A 17,032-nucleotide genomic window follows, 5' to 3' on the forward strand; every position below is an offset into this window, starting at 1 on the left:
TAACATCATTTCTAACGTCTCTTCGTTCTGCGCTCCATTGACAACATACAACTGCTGCTACGCTGCGATTTACTCTGACAATTGGTTATCGCCAGATCTTCGGAAGGAGAGGAATTGAGACCGGGAAAAGGTAGATGTCTCAATTAGCCTCTCACTCATTGATAGTAACCTTTACTATATATGTAGCTATGATATCTCTTCCTTTTTTCCACCCAGCATGAATGGTCCTTTCCGCCGAGGCAGGGTAGAAAACAGATCCACAGCCAACACTTTCGTTGTGGGTTTGGTTTAATTCAAGAATCATTTATTTTGTTTAAAACATATTGACAACATCTTACAAAAACAGCTGCATGAGACACTCCATGCTTCTCTGTTCACAGGCTTTCATGCAAAACAACCCACCCTGGATATTAATTCAATGCTCCCCCGCAAAACCCCTTTGAAATAATTCGTCTCAATGGGGTCAGATGCAGGAAACATTTCCCTTTGCAACTATACTTTTTTAAAAACAGTGACGTTAGTCAATACATTGCATCTTTTTGCCAGCCCCGGACCCCAAAAGTTGCCTTTTCATCTGCAAAAACAACGTTGGACAGCTCACATTTCTGCAATTCTAGGACAATTCGGAGAACTCAACACACATTTCTTTTAGACTTGGCTGCGGCAAGAGAACGAGACGTGAAAGACATTACGATGCAAAGTGTCAAACTGGAATAACATTGTCGCGTGCAATTGATCCTAAGACAAGGTGATTATTATTATTTTCACTTTTTTGCAGGTTTCAAGACCTGGTTTTTGGCCTGACAAGTTTTCATTTCAAGGTGCAAAAAGTAACTTCGTTTTTCAATCAGAATATTTTCTATCTCTCTTTTTTTCACCCCGATCCGAACAGAGATCTAGCCGATGATAAGCACAATAACAATTTAAAAATTATATTTACGTTAAATTAGTTTAAAAAGAGGAGTAAGGGATGCTAAGGAGAGAAAAGTTACTTTTTGGAATACAGTTTCCAAATTTCTCCCCCAACTAGGGGATTATGGGATGTGTAGTCCAAAGAAAGTAAGGTCCCCAAGCTGTGAAAGCAAACCAAATTATTACCAATCATTCATTTCCCAGTTCGATGGCCCATTGCCACTTATTGGATCTCTTTAATTTGCCTTCACAGCTCCTCCCAAAGTTGTGCAAAACACAATAATTTCTTTAAAAATATGTTCTAATTAGGAATGAACGATAACCTCAGCCTAACGACCCGGTATTGTTTTCAAGAACTGCTGCAAACATCATTAACTTGCATTGCAAAAATGGTTTCCTCCAAAGCAACAATGGTCAAGACCTACCCCAAAATATTGCTTTAATGACTAGGGTGGATGACTAAAGCTTCCTTGCGGATCTACACTGCAAATTTAACCCAGTTTCATGACTTTGGCTACAAATCCCTGGAAAGCAAAAGAGATGAGTTCAGGGACTGAAACCGGGACTATTAATAAGCAATGGCCTTCCATGGAGAAGCATACGATGCACGGCATATAATACACTCATTTGTGGGCAATAATGGATGGAAAATGAACATTTTACAAGCCAGATTTCGAGAGCTGTAGCGTCCCAGGGTTTGCTTTCCATCTAAGGAATACACGCAGCAATAATTATGTGATTTAAATATGGTAAAACAACAACACCCTATTCGTACATGTCCTCAATGGGCAGAATCAAGGACTGGTTTGCCAAGGAGACAAAACAGAGGGACGTTCCAACAAGATCTTAATATCACAAGGGGTTAAAGAATAAAGGCTCTATAGTTTTCCATCCGCCGTCAAAGGCACCCGAGCAAACAGCTCCAAAACACAGCCATTTGGATCAAGTTTGCATCCATACGCACAGAATTTGCAGCCAAACATAGGCGCAGAATTTGCAGTCCTACATGCAGAATTTGCAGCCATGCACGCATAATTTGCAGCCATGCACACAGAATTTGCAGTCGTGCACACAAAATTTGCAGCCATGCGTACGTGCAGAATTTGCAGCCATGCACACAGAATTTGTAGCCATACATAGGCACAGAATTTGTAGCCATACATAAGTGCAGAATTTGCAGCCGTGCATGCAGAATTTGCAGCCATGCACACAGAATTTGCAGCCATGCATGTGCACAGAATTTGCAACCCTACATGCAGAATTTGCAGCCATACATAGGCACAGAATTTGCAGCCATGCACACAGAATTTGTATCCATACATAGGCGCAGAATTTGCAGCCCTACATGCAGAATTTGCAGCCATGCGCACAGAATTTGTAGCCATAGATAGGCGCAGAATTTGCAGCCATGCACACAGAATTTGTAGCCATACATAGGCGCAGAATTTGCAGCCATGCACACAGAAATTGCAGCCATGCACACAGAATTTGCAGCCGTGCCCACAGAATTTGCAGCCATGCATGTGCACAGAATTTGCAGCCGTGCCCGCAGAATTTGCAGCTGTGCACACAGAATTTGCAGCCATGCATGCGCACAGAATTTGCAGCCATACATAGGCACAGAATTTGCAGCCATGCATGCGCACAGAATTTGCAGCCGTGCCCGCAGAATTTGCAGCTGTGCACACAGAATTTGCAGCCATGCATGTGCACAGAATTTGCAGCCATACATAGGCGCAGAATTTGAAGCCATACATAGGCGCAGAATTTGAAGCCATACATAGGCGCAGAATTTGCAGCCTTGCCTGCAGAATTTGCAGCCATAAACAATTCCGCTTGCAAAGGTCTTTTCTGCGTTGTTGCATCCAAGACAAAGCCGGGATCCTCTGCCCTTTTTTTTTTAAAGAACAACACAACCATGGCAACACAAACGACACACAAGGAACAAGAAACATCTTCACAGATGCGTTTCCTCCGCAATTCTTTTCCAAGGACGGCCCGAGTCTTCTCAGTTCTGCATCTAGTAGGGCGCGTACCAAGGAGTGAGCCTTCCACGGCCCCTATATTGGGGAAAACATACAAAAACACATTAAAAATATACAATAGTTTCTTTAAAAAACATTTACAATTATTTAGGAAATATTTTAACACTTTTGGAAACCAGGTCCTAAGATTTGGGGAGCTGGGTATGTTTGGCTTGGAGAAGAGAAAGACGAGAGAGAGGGCAGGGTGGCCAATAGGTCTGGATTGTTTTCTTCTGCTCCAAAGACTGCAGATCAATATCTGGCCCTAAGCAGGCTTTCCATCAAATATATAATTGATTCCAATCCACGTGTCAGACCACATTACGTTCTGCATTGTGGATGAGGGCAATTGCAATGCAAGACAGAGACAACCCTTAACTTCGGGTGCCAATCCCGAGCCCATCTTGCTGTGCTAAGACATCAGATCCTTCATAATAATTATAATTGTGATGCATGGAGTTAGGAATAATGTGTATACATATTGTACATACATAATATTGATAATAGTATTATAATGTTATACAATATAATAATAATAACAACAACAACACACTATTATAATTGTATATTATACTAGCTGTGCCTGGCCACGCGTTGCTGTGGCGTATGGGAATTTTTTATTAGGTAGGTGGAATAACAGTGAATAGCTTTGTAGCCTGAAAGCCTGGCCATTTTCTTATGTGAATCCTTTTTGTTTTTTTTGTGTGATTGTGTTGTATTTTACTGGAGGCAGGGATGATGGATTGTGTTGCCAATTTTAGAGTTTGGGGTGTGTTGGGTTTTGTTGTTTTGTGAGTCGCCGTGATGCCAAAAGCCTTTTATATATATAGATATTACATGTAATATTACTAATAATATTCCAATATAGTGGTATAGTACAATATGGTAATATATAACGCTTATATTGTGCTATGCTAATAATATAATATATTGTGTGTACAATCTATTATATTATTATTACAGTAGTCTCTCACTTTCCAACATACAATATGTGTATACATATTGTACATACATAATATTAATAGTATTATGTTATGCAATATAATAATAATAATAATAATAATAATACACTATTGTAATTGTATATTATATATTACATGTAATATTACTAATAATATTCCAATATAGTGGTATAGTACAATACAGTAATATAGAATGCTTATATTGTGCTATACTAATAATATAATAGATTGTGTGTACAATCTATTATATTATTATTACAGTAGTCTCTCACTTTCCAACATACAATATGTGTATACATATTGTACATACATAATATTAATAGTATTATGTTATGCAATATAATAATAATAATAATAATAATAATAATAATAATAATAATACACTATTGTAATTGTATATTATATATTACATGTAATATTACTAATAATATTCCAATATAGTGGTATAGTACAATACAGTAATATAGAATGCTTATATTGTGCTATACTAATAATATAATAGATTGTGTGTACAATCTATTATATTATTATTACAGTAGTCTCTCACTTTCCAACATACAATATGTGTATACATATTGTACATACATAATATTAATAGTATTATGTTATGCAATATAATTAATAATAATAATAATAATAATACACTATTGTAATTGTATATTATATATTACAAGTAATATTACTAATAATATTCCAATATAGTGGTATAGTACAATATAGTAATATATAATGCTTATATTGTGCAATGCTTATATTGTGCAATGCTAATAATATATTTTGTGTACAGTATATTAATAATATATTGTCCCTGAAGGGGACTCGGGGCGGCTCACAGATAATGCCAGATAAAAACAATAACAATATACAATACATCAATAAGCAAAAACATACACAAATTATAAAACTTAAACATTAACCTCTAAAAATAAAAACACACTTAATAAAACATGGAATTAAAAACAGCGAGGTTATGATAATATACTAAGTAAAGTGCACATTATAAAAGTTGTAAACTCCGATACACATTATTATTTTATTATCCCCTGTTGGGTGAGAAGGGCAGGGTAGAAATGATGTAATATAAATAAATATTATTATTTTATTATTATTATATTATTATTACAGTAGAGTCTCACTTATCCAACACTCACTTATCCAACGTTCTGGATTATCCAATGCATTTTTGTAGTCAATGTTTTCAATATATCATGATATTTTGGTGCTAAATTCGTACATACAGTAATTACTACATAGCATATTGAACTACTTTTTCTCTCAAATTTGTTGTATAACATGATGTTTTGGTGCTTAATTTGTAAAATCATAACCTATTTTGATGTTTAATAGACTTTTTCTTAATCTCTCCTTATTATCCAACATATTCACTTATCCAACATTCTGCTGGCCCGTTTATGTTGGATAAGTGAGACTCTACTGTATATTTATTCATTATTATTTATTACATCACTTCTACCCCGTCCTTCTCACCCATCAAGGGACTCAGGGTGGCTTACAATATAAACATACACATCAAAAAACAGTTTTTATCAAATTTAAAAATCCGAGATTAAAAATTACAATAAAATTAAGAATATACATTAAAAATATACATAATTATACATTTAAATATACATATAAGGCGCTTTCCATGTCCAGGTGGGGTCTGTCAATAGGTCATATATTCATATCTCATTTTTGCTGCTATTATATTATTATTACATTATTATTATAGTATTATATTGTTACATTATTATTACATTATTATTATTACATTATTATTATTATTATTGACACAACGATGTTGTATGACACAGCAAACAAGATAGACATGCTGGATTTCGTTTCACAAAATCACAAGTCGAACACTTCCCAAGTGTCTAGGACTGTGTGATGTATTTTCGGATGATGCGTGCAGATCCCAGTAGGGTGGCCTTTTGCAGTTGGCAGATCGTAATTTTGTCAATGTCTATTGTCTCCAAATGCCGGCTGAGATCTTTTGGCACGGCACCCAGTGTGCCCATCACCACCGGGACCACCTGCACTGGTTTCTGCCAGAGTCTTTGAAGTTCAATCTTGAGGTCCTGAGAGCGGCTGAGTTTTTCCTGTTGTTTTTCTTCAATGCGACTGTCACCTGGGATGGCAACATCAATGATCCAAACCTTGTTCTTTTCCACAACTGTGATGTCTGGTGTGTTGTGTTCCAGAACTTTGTCAGTCTGGATTCGGAAGTCCCACAGTATCTTTGCGTGTTCATTTTCCACAACCTTTGCAGGTTTGTGATCCCACCAGTTCTTAACTGCAGGGAGGTGATACTTGAGGCATAGGTTCCAATGAATCATTTGGGCCACATAGTTGTGCCTCTGTTTGTAGTCTGTCTGTGCAATTTTTATTATTATTATTATTATTATTATTATTATTATTATTATTATTATTATATTGTAAGCCGCCCTGAGTCCCCTTCAGGGTGAGAAGGGCGGGATATAAATGTCACCAATGCAAAAATAATAAATAATAAATGTGCTTTACAATGGTAATATTTAATTCTATTTTAATGCGTATGTTTTGAAGGTTTTTAAATCGTTTTTAAGGATGCGAGCCTCATTGTGCCCCAGTTCTGGGAGAAAAATAAAGGTACAAATATAACAGCAGCAACAACAACAACTCTGCACATTTGGACAAGGCTGTCAGAAGGCGCAATGCAAATACTACGTCTCCAGATAATATTTCAGGGATGCTCTTCCAGCCACCTGCGTCTCCTTCCTCGACACCTCCAAGGCCACCAAGGTGAGCAAAGCAGCTCTCAGGTTCGGCGGCTGCAAAAGGTAGCAAGTGACCTCTCACTTCTGTCCCTTCCAATACGGGGGAAAAACATGTCATAAAGGCCACCGCCAAGGGCTGCTGCCACGATGTCTGAGCCTTTGCTCTCCACGCTCTCCGACAGACCCTGCCGGCCTCCCAGGTGCCCAGGTGATGTTAAACCAACTGGATTTATTTCCACCTTCGACTGTGAATAGAATGCACATCTACACTGCAGAATTAATGCAGTTCGACACTCTTTGAAACTGTCGCGGCTCAACGCGACAGGATCCTGGGAGTTGCAGTTTTGTGAAGGCTCCACGACTGCCACGGCCGCCCAATCCATCCCAACGCCGTGCAGGATCCGAGAGCATTCAAGGGAAACTACAACTCCCAGTCTTCCATTGCTAAGGCAGTTCAAGCAGTGCCAAATGGCATTAATGAATTGTACAATGTAGATGCCTACTCCAAGAACACACCGTCAACTCCTAAACCACAAATGGACAACTAGAGAGAAGAGACTAATAATAAGAGCCTTTGGGATTTTCTAGAGATGGGTTTTTTGGGTGACAATTGTGCTGATGGGGATGTTGGGAGTTGTAGTCCAACAGTTTCCCCAGGAGAATGCTTTCAAGCCGTAAGGAAAGGCGGGTGCATATTGATACTATTATCTATTGCATAGTGATACTAATATTGATGTTATTATATGTTATAAATTGCATAGTGATACTATTATCTATTGCATAGTGATACTAATACTGATGTTATTATATGTTATATATTGCATATTGATACTATTATCTATTGCATAGTGATACTATTATCTATTGCATATTGATACTATTATCTATTGCATAGTGATACTAATACTGATGTTATTATATGTTATATATTGCATATTGATACTATTATCTATTGCATATTGATACTATTATCTATTGCATAGTGATACTAATATTGAAATTATGTTATATATTGCATATTGATACTATTATCTATTGCATAGTGATACTAATACTGATGTTATTATATGTTATATATTGCATATTGATACTATTATCTATTGCATATTGATACTATTATCTATTGCATAGTGATACTAATATTGAAATTATGTTATATATTGCATATTGATACTATTATCTATTGCATATTGATACTATTATCTATTGCATAGTGATACTAATATTGAAATTATATGTTATATATTGCATATTGATACTATTATCTATTTCATATTGATACTATTATCTATTGCATATCGATACTATTATCTATTGCATATTGATACTAATACTGATGTTATTATATGTTATATATTGCATATTGATACTATTATCTATTGCATATTGATACTATTATCTATTGCATAGTGATACTAATATTGAAATTATGTTATATATTGCATATTGATACTATTATCTATTGCATATTGATACTATTATCTATTGCATAGTGATACTAATATTGAAATTATATGTTATATATTGCATCTTGATACTATTATCTATTTCATATTGATACTATTATCTATTTCATATTGATACTATTATCTATTGCATATTGATACTAATACTGATGTTATTATATGTTATATATTGCATATTGATACTATTATCTATTGCATATTGATACTATTATCTATTGCATAGTGATACTAATATTGAAATTATGTTATATATTGCATATTGATACTATTATCTATTGCATATTGATACTATTATCTATTGCATAGTGATACTAATATTGAAATTATATGTTATATATTGCATATTGATACTATTATCTATTTCATATTGATACTATTATCTATTGCATATTGATACTATTATCTATTGCATATCGATACTATTATCTATTGCATATTGATACTAATATTGATGTTATTATATGTTATATATTGCATATTGATACTATTATCTATTGCATATTGATACTATTATCTATTGCATAGTGATACTAATATTGAAATTATGTTATATATTGCATATTGATACTATTATCTATTGCATATTGATACTATTATCTATTGCATAGTGATACTAATATTGAAATTATATGTTATATATTGCATATTGATACTATTATCTATTTCATATTGATACTATTATCTATTTCATATTGATACTATTATCTATTGCATATCGATACTATTATCTATTGCATATTGATACTAATATTGATGTTATTATATGTTATATATTGCATATTGATACTATTATCTATTGCATATTGATACTATTATCTATTGCATAGTGATACTAATATTGAAATTATGTTATATATTGCATATTGATACTATTATCTATTGCATATTGATACTATTATCTATTGCATAGTGATACTAATATTGAAATTATATGTTATATATTGCATATTGATACTATTATCTATTTCATATTGATACTATTATCTATTGCATATCGATACTATTATCTATTGCATATCGATACTATTATCTATTGCATATCGATACTATTATCTATTGCATATTGATACTAATATTGATGTTATTATATGTTATATATTGCATATTGATACTATTATCTATTGCATATTGATACTATTATCTATTGCATAGTGATACTATTATCTATTGCATAGTGATACTAATATTGATGTTATTATATGTTATATATTGCATATTGATACTATTATCTATTGCATATTGATACTATTATCTATTGCATAGTGATACTATTATCTATTGCATAGTGATACTAATATTGATGTTATATGTTATATATTGCATATTGATACTATTATCTATTGCATATTGATACTATTATCTATTGCATAGTGATACTAATATTGATGTTATTATATGTTATATATTGCATATTGATATTATATATTGCATATTAATATTGATGTTCTTATATGTTGTATATTAATGTTATTATATATTGTATATATTATTATATACATATTAATTATGTAGTAATATTATTATAATTCAATATTTATAATTCTATATTAATGCTGAGATGGACACTTGGCTGGACACTTCTCAACCTTGTGCCAATTGTTGACATCCGTCAAAGACTAGGAATAACAGCGATCAACAAGAAAATGTAGAAAGCAAGACTATGGTGGTGCGAGCATGTCGTGAGAAGAGAACCAACATCAGTAGCACAAACAGCATTGCATTTGGAAATTACAGGATGGCAACCACGGAAACAAATAAAATATGGATGGACACCATCAACAAAGACATGTGTGTTGCCAACCCTCCGGTTGACGTTAAAATGCCCTAAACAAAGCCCTGTGGAAACAACAGTCACCATGCTCACCCTTCCATTGGGAAAATAGCTTAGAAAGAAGATTATGTATTATTATATATTATTATATATCATCATTATTATAATATATAATACATAATCAATTATTATTATTATTATTATTATTATTATTATTATTATTGGCCCCCAGTGGTGCAGTGTGCCAAACCGCTGAGCTGCCGAAAGGTCGTAGGTTTGAATCCAGCTCCTGCCAACCTAGCAGTTCGAAAACATGCAAATGTGAGTAGAGCAATAGGTACTGCTCCGGCAGGAAGGTAATGGCACTCTATGCAGTCCTGCCAGTGGCCACATGACCTTGGAGGTGTCTATGGACAACACCGGCTCTTCGGCTTAGAAATGGAGATGAGCACCAACCCCCAGAGTGTGAGTAGATCAATAGGTACCGCTCCGGCAGGAAGGTAACAGCACTCCACGCAGTCATGCCTATGGCCATATGACCTTGGAGGTGTCTAGGGACAACTCCGGCTCTTGGGCTTAGAATTGGAGATGAGCACCAACCACCAGAGTGTGAGTAGATCAATAGGTACTGCTCCGGCGGAAAGGTAACGGCTCTCCATGCAGTCCTGCCTATGGCCACATGGCCTAGGAGGAGTCTACGAACAATGCTGGCTCTTCGGCTTAGAAATGGAAATGAGCACCAACCCCCAGAGTGTGAGTAGATCAATAGGTACTGCTCCGGCAGGAAGGTAACGGCGCTCCATGCAGTCATGCCAACAGTCACATGACCTTGGAGGAGTCTAAGGACAACGCCGACTCTTCGGCTTAGAAATGGAGATGAGCACCAACCCCAGAGTGTGAGTAGATCAATAGGTACTGCTCTAGCAGGAAGGTAATGGCGCTCCATGCAGTCCTGCCAGTGGCCACATGACCTTGGAGGTGTCTATGGACAACGCCGACTCTTGGGCTTAGAAATGGAGATGAGCACCAACCCCCAGAGTGTGAGTAGATCAATAGGTACCGCTCCGGCAGGAAGGTAATGGTGCTCCATGCAGTCATGCCTATAGCCAAATGACCTTGGAGGTGTCCACGGACAACGCCGGCTCTTCGGATTAAAAATGAGTCCATAGTTGGACACAAGTGGACTTCATGTCAGGGGAAAACCTTGACGTTTACTCTGTCATTATTATTATTGATCTCACCGGGGACTCACCTGTAGACTCTTCCGTGTGGCCTCGCACGTTGGGCCCCGTTGAAGCCGGCCCGGCGTGGCAAGGCTCCCCGTCCGTGGAAACGACCCCGGGATCCGCCACGGTCCGTCGTGCTGATTCCGGGCATGTTGGTCCTTTTGGGCAAGACCTGGAATGAGGTGGGAAGAGGCCTTACCTTGGGTCCCATCACAAGCCCATTGAGCCTAAATATAATCATTGATCCATTGAACCTAGAAGAACCTAAATCTCTTTCCAACCCTTATAGGTACAGGGACTTATTGCAAAAGGATATGGGACTCTTATGCTGAGCCGGACCACTAGTCCATTTATTTTAGTAGGATTTAATAGGATCCTTTGAGGATTTAATAGGATCCTCTTTGCAACTCTATCTGGAGAAACTCCACCCACCTTAATGACACGGTCCCGGAACACACTCTCATCCAACTCCATGGCTACCTTGACTGAGCTCTTGTCCGCAAACTCAATGTATGCATACCTGGATTAGGAGAGAGAAGGTGCGTCCACACTGTTGGTTTAATTCAGTTTGATGCCGCTATTAACTGCCATGGCTCCATGCTATGGAATCCCAGGAGTTATAAGTTCGGCGAAGCACCAGCACTCTTGGATGCAGAAGGCTGATGACCTTTGCGAAACGACAACTCCAAGGATCCCTTGTGCCAACGGCATTGGCACAAGGTGGTGTTAAATTGGATTAACCCGACAGTATGGATATAGATCGTGACCCCGTCCCAAAACCAGCCACCACTTTCCGAAGCTCTGCTGGACATTCACCCTTTCGGATGGCCAGAGAACTTGTCGCAAAGGATCGTCACGCGGTTGATCTTTCCGCAGTTGTTGAAATGTGACTCTAGCTGTTCTGCGGTTCCTCCGTAATCCACCTGCAAAGATCACAAGGAAGACCTTAAAAAATGACCATCAGAAGACCATGAAGACCACAAGAATATCATGAAAAAGATTACAAAAAGACCAATGAGAGGATCATGAGTAGACCATGAAAAAGACCACAAGACTATGAAAAAGACAATGAGATTGTGAAGAAAACTATGAAGTAGACCATAAGATCACGGAGAAGACCACAAGTAGACCAAGAAAAAAGACCATGAGAAGTTTGTGAAGAAAACTATGAAGTAGACCATAAGATCATGGAGAAGACCACAAGTAGACCAAGAAAAAAGACCATGAGAAGTTTGTGAAGAAAACTATGAAGTAGACCATAAGATCATGGAGAAAACCACAAGTAGACCAAGAAAAAAGACCATGAGAAGTTTGTGAAGAAAACTATGAAGTAGACCATAAGATCATGGAGAAGACCACAAGTAGACCAGGGAAAAAGACCATGAGAAGTTTGTGAAGAAAACTATGAAGTAGACCATAAGATCATGGAGAAGACCACAAGTAGACCAGGGAAAAAGACCACGAGAAGTTTGTGAAGAAAACTATGAGGTAGACCATAAGATCATGGAGAAGACCACAAGTAGACCAGGGAAAAAGACCATGAGAAGTTTGTGAAGAAAACTATGAAGTAGACCATGAGATCATGGAGAAGACCACAAGTAGACCAGGGAAAAAGACCATGAGAAGTTTGTGAAGAAAACTATAAAGTAGACCATAAGATCATGGAGAAGACCACAAGTAGACCAGGGAAAAAGACCATGAGAAGTTTGTGAAGAAAACTATAAAGTAGATCATGAGAAGATCATGAAGGAGGTTATGAAGTAGACCACAAGAAGACCATGAAAATGACCATGAGGATCACAGGAAGACCATGAAGATCACAGGAAGACTATGAAGTAGACCACAAAGACTATGAAAAGGACTGTGAAGATCATGAGAAGACCATGAAGATCACAAGACGACCATGAAGAAGACCACAAAGAAGACCTCTCGGGCATGCATCTCACTTACGTTCCCCACGTAGATGGAGCGCTGGTCAGCTTCCACCTTCTCCTCGGTCATCCTGTGAAAAGCAAGACCTGCAAAGAGGAGACCACTCCGAAGTGAGAGGGACACGTGTTTATGGGACCCACCTACTCAGAATGTTAACAAAGAACACAATTGTAGAAGGAATGCAGCTTGGTACTACTTGAATAGCCCTGGCTCCATGATATGGAGTCCTAGTTTGGTGAGACCCCAGCACTCTTGGGCAGAGAAGAAATCCATCAACAACCCATGGACCCATGGCAGTTAAAAATGGTGCCAAATTGCAACAATTCTCCAGTGTAGACACAATCTATGGCATTGGAAACCAGGGTTTGAATCCCCATTCAGACATGGAAGTCTACCTGAATCCGAACTCAGGAGGAGACTCTTGGCTTGCAGCTCCTGGAGCCATTCCTCCTGCTCCATCTCCCGAACCTTTGCTTTGATGGCTTCAAGCTCCTGAAAATACCAATGAAATTAGAGTAATTCTAGTGGTTATTCTAGACAATATCATAAGACCACAGGTAAGAAAAGAGACCTCCAAAGACCATCTAGATGGTCTCATAAGACCATAGGTAAGGAAAGGGGCCCTCAAAGGCCATCTAGATGATCTCCTAGGACCATAGGTAAGGAAAATGACCTACAAAGGCCATCTAGATGATCTTATAAGGCCACCAGAAGACCATAGATAAGGAAAGGGGTCCTCAAAGACCATCCAGATGATCTCATAAGACCAGAGGTAAGCAAAGAGACCTCCAAAGACCATCTAGATGGTCTCATAAGACCATAGGTAAGGAAAGTGACTTTCAAAAGCCATCTAGATGGTCTCATAAGGCCGTATCTGAGCAAAGAGACCTTCAAAGACCATCTAGATGATCTCATAAGACCATAAGTAATCAAAGAGACCTCCAAAGAGCTGGTAGACTAAGTTGTGGATGCAACTTAAGACAACATTGTCTTGAAATGTAGCTTAGATGCCAAATATTTCCAAATAGGGGTCCCTCCTCACCGGATCCTCCTCCTTCTGCAGAAGATCCTTTGTCTCTACTTCCAAGGGGCTCAATGTGGTCTGTTCTTCCAAATGCTTCTGCCAGGCTGAGATTTCGGCCACGTCCCATGGAGAATCCACCGAGGTCAACGGTGGAGGGTCTCGCCACCAGGATCCGGCTTCTGGAAAGTGGAGGCTTGGGAGGGGAAAGACGCAGACCAAGCTCAGGGTGCAAATCCCAACCATAACCATGAACTCCAACCATCACCCAGGTCACAACAGAAGGACCATCAAAGCCCTGGTAGATCATGCCAACAGGACCTGTGAAGCCCACCTCCTCCAAGGTGAACCAAACCACCTAAGGATCACAGGAAGATCATGAAGACCATGAAGAAGATGGGAGGTGTTAGCTGGCCCTGATTGTTTCATGTTTCAGACATGTCCTTGAAGCTGCAAGGCCATTCAATGTTAATCAAGGTGGCCAATGGCAACATTCCCACTTGCCTCCAACAGACACGAGTTCTTTCTCCCTCCCTGGACACTATTCCACAGATATATAAACCCCATTTGCCTCATTTCCAACAGACCTCGCAACCTCTGAGGATGCCTGCCATAGACGTGGGCGAAAGGTCAGGAGAGAATGCTTCTGGAACATGGCCATACAGCCATTCAAAGGAATATACAATGTGTGTGTAAATATAAATTTGAAAATATACACAAATGTGCATGCATTTGTGTATATATTTATGTATATATATCTGCATGTATATATTCATGGATATATCTGCATGTATATATATTTACGTGTATATATCTGTATATATAGTTATGTATATATATCTGCATGTATATAAATTCATGTTTGTGTATATATATATATATATATATATATATATATATATATGCATGTATATATATTTATTATCTATATCTGCACGTAGATATATTCATGTATGCATATATATATATATATATATATCTGCATATATTCATGTATATATCTACATGTATATATATCTTCATGTATATATTTATGTATATATCTGCATGTGTATATATTTATGTATATATATCTGCATGTATATAAATTCATGTATATATCTGCATGTATATAAATTTATGTATATATATCTGCGTATATATATATATATATGTATTCATGTATATATCTGCACATATATATTCATGTATACGTCTATCTACATATATATATATATATATATATATTCATGTATATATCTGCATACACACACATATATATTCATGTATATATCTGCACATATATATATATTTATGTATATATCTATCTACATGTATATATATATATCTGCATGTGTGTGTGTGTGTATATATATATATATATATATATATATATATATATATTCATGTCTATATCTGCACACACACATTCATGTATAAATCTATCTACATGCATATATATTCATGCATATATATCTGCATGTATATATATATATCTGCACATATATATATATTCATGTATATATCTATCTACATGTATATATATTCATGTATATATATCTGGATGTGTGTGTATATATATATATACATATATATATATTCATGCACATATCTGCATATATATACATATCTGCATATATATATATACATATTCATGTATATATATCTGCAAGTATATATATTTATGTATATATATCTGCATGTATATATGTATGTGACGTGTGCAAGCAAGCCTAGCAGTCAGAGCCATTCATTGTCTCCAGCAGCAGCTACTTAACTGCATCCCTATGGGACTACTCCTACACGCAGTTACTCAGATAGGATTGTAACTTAATTGTCCTCACATGTGAGCATTTTGCAACCTTGGTGCAGAACATGAAAGGCCCACCGCGTATTTCTGCATGGCAACAGGGGTCGGACTAGATGTCCTTTGGGGTCCTCCCTATGATAGCTGACCCTTGTATCCACATCTGACAAAACAGTCATTTTTTTGGGTCTCCTATATGGCTAGAAGTCTATTGTTTCAAGGTGGTTTATTATTATTATTATTATTATTATTATTATTATTATTATTATTATTGTATGACACAGCAAACAAGATAGACATGCTGGATTTCAATAATAATAATAATAATAATAATAATAATAATAATAATAATAATCCAAGATAGAAAAGCTTTAGGACTACAAATCCCAGAACTCTGGAAATTTGTAGTCCAGAAGAAGGTAATGTTTGCCAGCTACGCATTCACCTAGCATACCTGTCTTATGTACTTACCTGCATAGGTGAGTGCCTAAAGAATGGCAGAAGCAAGCATCCACACATTATTATTATTATTACCTTATTATTATTATTATTAATGATATAATTATATGATTATAATTATTATAAATATATAAATATTTGCAAATAAAATTATAATAATATTATAAAAATATTATTATTGATAATATTATAAATAATATTATAAATTATTATTATTATTACCTTGCCCCAAGTCCAAACATAGCTGCTCAAGAGTCAACCTGCAAACTCCACCACTCCCAGGTACAAAAGGTAAGCTTGGAAGAAGCAGCTGTTCCAGGTGTGTTATTTGATAACTCAACAGCCAATCAGATGCTGAGGTGGGCGGGGCTACCTGGATAAGGGCGGGGCATAGAGACACCTGTAAAAGGTGAGCGTCAGGTGGATTTCCGTGCTTGAATTAAAAGACACAGTCTAGTCCAGGTATGGGCAAACTTTGGCCCTCCATGTGTTTTGGACTTCAACTCCCACCATTCCTATTATAATAATATACCGATACAATAAAAAGTAATAATAAATATGTAATAATGTATTTAATAAATTTATATTAAATAAATATAAATTTATATTAAATAAATATAAATTTATTTAATATAAATATAAATAAGTAAATAAAATACAGTTTGGTGATATGGTCCTAAGGGCTAATCGATAAAATTTATTTATTCATTTATA

The 17,032-nt window shown here is 36.4% G+C and overlaps 1 protein-coding gene across 1 annotated transcript; it reads right to left on the reverse strand.

The window, feature by feature from the left end:
* Positions 1 to 270: 270 nt before the first annotated feature.
* pabpn1l (PABPN1 like, cytoplasmic) lies at positions 271 to 16,805 on the reverse strand. Its single transcript, XM_008123577.2, has 8 exons — positions 16,541 to 16,805; positions 14,095 to 14,269; positions 13,448 to 13,544; positions 13,071 to 13,138; positions 11,937 to 12,043; positions 11,553 to 11,640; positions 11,147 to 11,292; positions 271 to 2,972 (listed from the first exon to the last, which is right to left on the reverse strand). Exons 1-8 carry the CDS (start codon positions 16,558 to 16,560, stop codon positions 2,933 to 2,935), a joined length of 741 nt encoding a protein of 246 aa, XP_008121784.2. The 5' UTR covers positions 16,561 to 16,805; the 3' UTR covers positions 271 to 2,932.
* Between the last annotated feature and the right edge of the window lie 227 nt (positions 16,806 to 17,032).

The sequence above is a fragment of the Anolis carolinensis genome, unplaced genomic scaffold (genome assembly GCF_035594765.1).
Source record: "Anolis carolinensis isolate JA03-04 unplaced genomic scaffold, rAnoCar3.1.pri scaffold_9, whole genome shotgun sequence".
NCBI lineage: Eukaryota > Metazoa > Chordata > Lepidosauria > Squamata > Dactyloidae > Anolis > Anolis carolinensis.